The following is a 7,755-nucleotide window of genomic DNA, read 5'->3' on the forward strand; positions in this document are numbered from 1 at the left end:
ATCATGATTTCACGAAATAACTTGTAAACACGGTTTCATGAAATAACTTGTATTTAGCATGTATGTATCTTGAGTCATGGCATGAAGATAGTTATTTAATACAGTTGCATGAAAACTTGTAGACATGTAGGATATTCATGAAATAAGCATCTTTATTTAAAAACATGCATGCAAGAACCCATGGAATACAAGATATGGGTTTTCATTGATTACAGACGAATTCTCAATAATCATAAAGAAATATTAAGAACTCAATGATGGAATTTAACAACTCATACATAATATAATCATGGACATGGACCTAGAGTTATCATGAGCATGGTATAGATACCCTAATTTTAGTAGAGAATCATAATTTATGGATTATGAGGCGTGAGGAAGAACAATGATGTTCCCACACGTAGATGGTAACTCTACATACCTAGTAATGCTCCAAACTTGAATTAAAAACTTGAACTTTGAAGAAGATCTCCAAAACCTTGAATCTTGAACCTTGAACCTTGAGATGGGTTTCCTTGAAAACTCTAGTTTTGGAATGATGATTTCTTGTTTAGATTACAAGGATATGTATTAGAATTGACTTGGAATAATTAGAGTAGGCTTATCTTGGTGTTCTTGATGATGGAATAGGGTAGGAGGTCGTTCTAGGGCTTGAAGGAATGAAAAATAATGATTTGAATTGATATGAACGAATATATACTGTTCTGGAAAATTAAATTTTACACACAGTTAAATACTGGCCGTATTTTGAAATACGGTCCGTATTCCGTATAGACTGCACTGCGTCTCTTCAGTAAAATGGTCATAACTCTTTGCACAGATGTCCGTTTGACCCCCATAATATACCGTTGGAAAGATATTTCAAAGCTCTACAACTTTCATTGACGAAGTTTTCCCAAATTCCAAATAAGTTTTGAAATACGGGCCGCATTTAACAATGTAACATCCAAATGTCCAATTCCAGAATGCTCAGAAATCTTTGGTACCAGTTTACGACTTGAAATACGGGCCGTATACTAAAATACGGTCACTGTTCATGGGCGTAAACCTCCATCTTGCAACTGAAGAGGAAATTTCAAATTCCCACATTCTTTATTTGGCTTTCAAAGTCTAGGATCATGGTCAAAACTTAAGTTAAAGGTACGGGGTGTTACAACCCGATTTAGTACATCATGACTTTGTTGATCATCTGCCCTGAATCTAAATACCATCAAATTGATTAAGTATATATATGGATCACTAAATATCATTAATTTTATTTGTTTATCACTAAATATGGGTGAATCAAATAGTTCACATCAAATCACTTTAATGATCACTCGATTTAGTGCATAGTGACTTAGTTGATCATCTATTTTTTTACTCAAAACACCATCAAATTGATTCAGTATATACATTGATCACTAAATATCATTGATTTCCTTTGTTTATGACTAAATATGGGTGAATCAAATAGTTCACATCAAATCGCTCTAATGATCACTCGATTTAGTGCATAATGACTTAGTTGATCATCTGTCCTAACTCAAAATACCATCAAATTGATTATATATATATATATATATATATATTGATCACTAAATATCATTGATTTCCTTTGTTCATTACTAAATATGGGTGAATTAAGTAGTTCACATCAAATCACTCTATTGATCACTAGATTTAGTGCATAGTGACTTAGTTAATCATCTGTCATGACTCAAAATACCATCAAATTGATTAAGTGTATATATATATTGATAACTAAATATAATTAATTTCCTTTGTTTATCACTAAATATCATTGATTCTCTTTGTTGATCACTAAATATATGTGAATCATATCATAGTTGTTGCAACAATTGCAGTATCTATTACAACAATTGCAGCATCTGTTGTAGCAAGTAACATAGCTGTTGAATAAGACATATCACTTGTTGGATAAAACATGACAAATTACCTAGTTTCTGCAACAAGTCATTCCACTTGTTGGAAAAATTCAAACAACCAACCTAGTTGCTGTAACAAGTCGTGTCACTAGTTGGACAAACCCCAACAAGTAACTTAGTTGCTGCAACAGATTTATTAATTGCAACCAGTCCTGTCACTTGTTGGATAAAGTCCAACAGATAAATGGTTGTTTCAATAAGTCCTCCTATTTGTTGTGATATGTCAACAACTAACTAGTTGTTACAACAAGTCGTGCTACTTGTTGGAAAAAAATCCAACATGTTACAAAGCTATTGCAACATATTTATTACTTGTTGGAAATTTTTCAGCAATTTATTAACAAGAGAACATACATTTGTGATTCGAACAAGATCAACATATCACTCTTAGTTGTTGGTGACAACTTCGGTTGTCTCTGTTTCATCCAACAGCTGTAAAATATGTCCAAAAACTAATGTAGTTATTGCAACAAGAAGTCTACTTGTTGCAACAAGTTAGTGAGTTGTTGGAAAGAGTAGAAACTGTCCAACAACTTTCACAGTTGTTGCAACAAGTAGGCTAAATTATTTATACACATTTTAGTAGTTATTGCAACAGATTAGTAGAAAAGTTGCAACAATTGCATAAATTGTTGCAAGTGTTGCAAAAAGTACGACAACTATTGCAATAAATTCAGAAGCTCTTATACAACATCTTTGGCACTTGTTGCAACAACTGTAACTGCTACTGTAAATTGTGGAAAATCAGCAATTATACCCAGATGAATAATTGAAATAAAACAACATTATTTTACTTACCATGAACCCCTACTTACCAAATGAACAAAAATAATCCATGAAGTAATTCCCAATGATACACGAATGAAATTCGGTCCGACAGTTACGTAAATCGGGTGAGTTTTTTTTTTTCTTTTTTCTTGAACAATTTTTTTCTAAATAAAAGAAGAAAGCAGCAGCAACAACAAAAGAGGGGGAGGGGTTGGGACTGTGGGTGGGTCGAGTAAGAAACAAAAAAAATAATTAAAAACTTCTTTTCAAGAATTTTTTTTGGGGTGGGGGGTGGGTGGGTTGTGCAAAAAACCAAAAGCAAAAACTTAAATTTTTTTTGTGTGTGTTTGGGTGGGTGGAGTAAGAAACCAAAAAAAATAAAAATTCAAAACTTCTTTTCAAGATTTTTTTGGGGCGGTTGGGGGGAGGGGGCCTGCAAAAAACCAAAAACAAAAACTTTTCAATTTTTTTTTAAAACCAAAATTAATTTTATTTTTGGGAGGGTGAAGGTGGTGGGGTTTTGGGTCACGGGGGTGGGAGGGAGGGGGGTGCTGGTGGAAAAACAAAAAAAAAATTCAATTTTTTTTTGGTGGGGGTGGGAGGAGGAGTGGGAGGCTAGTGTAAAAAAAAAATCAAAATTAAAAAAAATTGTTTTTGTGTGTGTGTGTGTGGGGGGGGGGGGGGGGGCACTGGTGTGTTTTTTGGGATTTCTTTCCCACCAATTTTAGGTAATTAGGATTTTATTAAGTTGGGTCAAAGTGTTAAAAATAAAACTTGGGACAAAGTGTTAAAAATAAAGCTTAGGGTCAAAGTGTTAAAAACAAAACTATTGGGCATGTCCAAAACTCCTTAATCACAAATAAAAAAAATTATCACCTGTACTCAATAAAAAATACTCACGTTACCTCCACTTAATTACGAAACTTAAAAGTCACTTATAATTAAATGCCCCGAGTAATTTACATAAAATTACTATAGTGCCTCGATATTTATAGTAATCCTTCTAACAAGGGGCGGAGCTAGGTTGGGCCGAGGGGGTTCATCCCCTTTGACGAAAAATTACACTGTATATACAAGATTAAATTTATTTTTTATGTATATATAGTAGTGTTGAACCCCCCGGGCTTCTTTATATATTTATTTCTTTACAATTTTGAACCCCCTTAGTAAAAATTCTGGCTCCACCATTGCTTCTAACATGTACTCCCTCCGTTCACTTTTACTTGTTCACTATTAAAATAGATTTTCACATTTACTTGTCACTTTTAGCATATCAAGAAAAAACATTTTTTTTTCTATTTTACCCATAGTATTAATTACTCACTTCAAATCATTTTTCAAATCCAATAAAAATATGCCTCAATTAATATGAGTACATTGGTAAATTATGCACTTCATTTATTATTTCTTAAACAGCGTGAAAAGTCCAAAGTGGACAAGTAAAAATGAACGAATGGAGTACTTATTCTAGTACATGTACGTACTTTAATTCCAGACTTCTCATATCTCTACATGAACAACTTTCATCTTTCCTAGTTCATAAACAAACTAAAATAATAGATTAACCCTTTTAATTCATGAACTAAGATAATTCATGTATCAAAAAATCAGAAAGTTATTTTCTTCTTCCAACACAAGGTTCGCTTTTCAACAACTACTTCCTTACATTTAGCAATCCCCTTTTCTTTTGCTTCAAAGTCCACCATTTTGGGAATTGAATTTTCTGTAGTTCCTATTAATTAAAATTAACAATCATTGTCACACTTGAGTAGTACAGACCTATTAAATACAAGCATTGGATAAATCTTTTCAGCGAATTAGGGGCATGCTATAAATAACATTTCAGTGTTGTACATTTCTTTAGAAATTGAATAATGTTACATCATGAGGATCAATTGAACAATCATTATAACATTACAATAGAATCCAAAATACATGTGTTTAGAAGTTGGAGCTTGCTAGGCCAGCCTCCGAACAAGTAAAAGAACCAATAAAATTACATCACTATTCATCTTATTTTTTTCTAGGTACATATAATGCAAATTCAATATTCGTATAGAGTTTATTGCTTCATTCTGTATGTTTAATTACAAATACATTTTTATATATTTTCTTCTTATTTATAAGCAGCCAGTAAGTTCTTCAAAACCAAAAGCTCTTCCTCCAGCATTAACACATGAAGCTTTAGCTGAACCATCTTTGTAACTAAGTTTCACATCTTCAAGTGTTATTCCAGTACATGGATTCGTTTTGCTACAGTCTAGTTTCACTGCAACTTCTGTAGCCGATGTTCCATGTATGTCTTGATATGTTACATCACTTATCTTCACGCCCGAGCCCTAGAATAGAAAATGAGTAATGTAATTAGATGACGAGAACATGATCTAATTTTATCACTAATCTTATCATTATTGTGCTAAATTGAATAGCTCAAACGTTACCTGATGAGGACAACTTTCGTGATTAGGGCAGTAATTTTGGTCTATGAGGATTGGGTTTTGAACATTAGCCATAATAATATGCTGAAAGAGGACACCTCTAACAAAGCCACTGCTAGGCCTTGCCCAAGTTTTCACTCTCACACCATTATCTGTTCCGGTGAAAGTAACGGTCTTAACTGTCACATTTTGAACTCCTGCCTCTTGTAACTTCCAGCCTAAACTTCCAATGCTGCATCGAACACATTAATTCTTAGTTGATAGTAATCATTATATAAATTAAACAATTTTTTAAGTATTTAATTTCTATACATGGGTAGTATAAAGATTTTCAGGTCACTTAAAAGACAACTACATGTAAATATATGCATAAGAGGTGAAATTAGTAAACTGGAAAATAAGGTTAGTGACTTTGCTACTACAAGTTAAAATATGTTGATTGTGAAATTATCTTTATACAATCAATATATATAGGTTAAATTTTTTAACGAAATAACATACTTTAAAATGTTTATAAAAAATAGAGAGGATGTTTTAAATAGTGTACTACAAGTATTATGTGCCAAACCTGATTCCATGGCCAGGGCCACAAGCAATGCTTTCGATCCATAAGTTAGAATTTCCAGGGCCAATTGAGATGCAATCATCTCCAGTACCAATACGTGAGTTCATAATGCTGACTCCTGATGATGATTGTACATGAATTCCATCGGTGTTGGGGCTATTTCCTGGAGCTGAGACTCTCACTCCTTGTAGCTTCACATTATGGCAGCCATCAACCAAAATATGGAACATTTGACTATTTTGTGCAGTTACTCCGTTGATTATGATTTTATCCGAGTTGTAAAAGGCCAGTGCCTGCACCAAAATTCAATGCACAAAAGATTATTGTGCTAGTTTAATTTGACGTAATAACGATCCAATTCTTCTTTGGCACTACGGGTATGTTTGATGCATGAGAAACCATTTTTCCAGAAGATTTTTTTTTTTTCACGAGGAAGTCATATATATTAGCTGGATTTTTGTTTCTTTCGTACTGGGAAAATGACTTCCTTACTTAGCTTATTGATGGAAGTCATTTTTCTCACAAGTACTTTAACCTTTTAACTTCTTTTTATTTGATCATCCAATAAATAGTTACGTACTACATATAGGAGTATCAATATTTTGGATTCAAAAGTTTTGCCTAAATGCTCTCACATTTTGGAAGTATTATTATTATTATTATTATATATTTTCTATGTACGTACTAAACACTGAAAACATTTTTCATGGCAAACTTTACATACCGTAGTTCCCTTAGGACATTTCTTGCCAGAGGTCTTGCAAGCCCAAAGACCAGCACCTTGTCCATCAAAAGTTCCACCATAGATAGAAACTCCGGTGACTTTTTCGAACTTTATCCAATTTCCAGACTTGCCAATCACATTATAATCAGAAGGAGCTAAGAGAGTGCCATCAATGCGTATAGTAATAGCGTTGCTCTTGCATGTTTCGCCCCTGAAGTATGCCTTGCGAATCAAGTAACTTCCACGTGGCACGTATATAGTGGCCGCGCTAGTAGAAGCACAGGCTGCACTCCATGCACTCAAAAAAGCATTTGATGAGTCTGTTTTGCCATTGGATTTTGCTCCATAATTTTGGACATTGTAAATGGTATTTGCTGCTAATGATAAGTTGAAGAGAAAGATCAAGAAAAGTGGGAATATTGCTAAGAGACTAAGTTTGCACATCATCATTTTGCTAATGGAAAATTGCTAAAAAGTTTTTTGAGGGATTCAAAGAACTGATCAAATGGAGGTGATGAGGAATTGGAGTAGTTTAGGGGGATATTTATAGGCTTTGGATTGATGAGTTGTACTTTCATGGATAAATTTAAGTTAAAAAAAGTAAAGACTTTTTAATAGTTACTTTTACACTTCAATGAAAGTTGGGTTTTCTTTCCAAATTGGTCATGTTCGGGTTTGGGAAAATAAGACTTTAAATCATCGATCCAACATATGCAAATCACATGACCAATTCTACAATTGTTGGCAACTTATTTTAAGGAGAAAAGTGAGGGGAAAAAGAACAATCAAATGGCGAGCTTATGCTTCTTATACACTAGTAAATTTGCTCCCGCTTCGCGCGGCTTGAAAGTCATCTTAGTAGTTTTATATAATGAGATTCATGAAAATGAAAAAGTTAGATATAAAACACAAGAAATATAATTGTGGCACCTTTCATAGGCTAAGAAATCTAATTATTTTTTTCTCTTACTTTTTCTACTCATTCTTTTAGCTTTAGTATTTAGTATATGTAAAATGTGCTGCCACTATAATTAAATGAGTTTTTTCAATGAATTAAAAGTTACTATTAACTGTTTTGCATGCTACCTTTAGTATTTCCATTCTTCTTTAATAGTTTATTTAAAATTTAATAAGGTTTCATTGAATTAACGTTTCTGTATCTTAGAAAGATCAACTAATACTCTTTCACAGTCAATAAATAGTCAGTAATTATAACGTTTAATTGTATGACTGTGCGTATGCTACTACGCTTCTTATGTTTTGTCATACCTTTTTCTTTTTCATTTTTTAAATTTGTCTGGGTGGTGATTCCCTGAGCAGTAGGACTATAAA

At 33.0% G+C, this 7,755-nt stretch overlaps 1 protein-coding gene across 1 annotated transcript; it reads right to left on the bottom strand.

The window, feature by feature from the left end:
- Positions 1-4,563: 4,563 nt before the first annotated feature.
- On the bottom strand, positions 4,564-6,912 carry LOC132602611 (polygalacturonase-like). Its single transcript, XM_060315423.1, has 4 exons — positions 6,424-6,912; positions 5,703-5,992; positions 5,138-5,366; positions 4,564-5,035 (listed from the first exon to the last, which is right to left on the bottom strand). Exons 1-4 carry the CDS (start codon positions 6,871-6,873, stop codon positions 4,817-4,819), a joined length of 1,188 nt encoding a protein of 395 aa, XP_060171406.1. The 5' UTR covers positions 6,874-6,912; the 3' UTR covers positions 4,564-4,816.
- Between the last annotated feature and the right edge of the window lie 843 nt (positions 6,913-7,755).

Source organism: Lycium barbarum, chromosome 7, assembly GCF_019175385.1.
Source record: "Lycium barbarum isolate Lr01 chromosome 7, ASM1917538v2, whole genome shotgun sequence".
NCBI lineage: Eukaryota > Viridiplantae > Streptophyta > Magnoliopsida > Solanales > Solanaceae > Lycium > Lycium barbarum.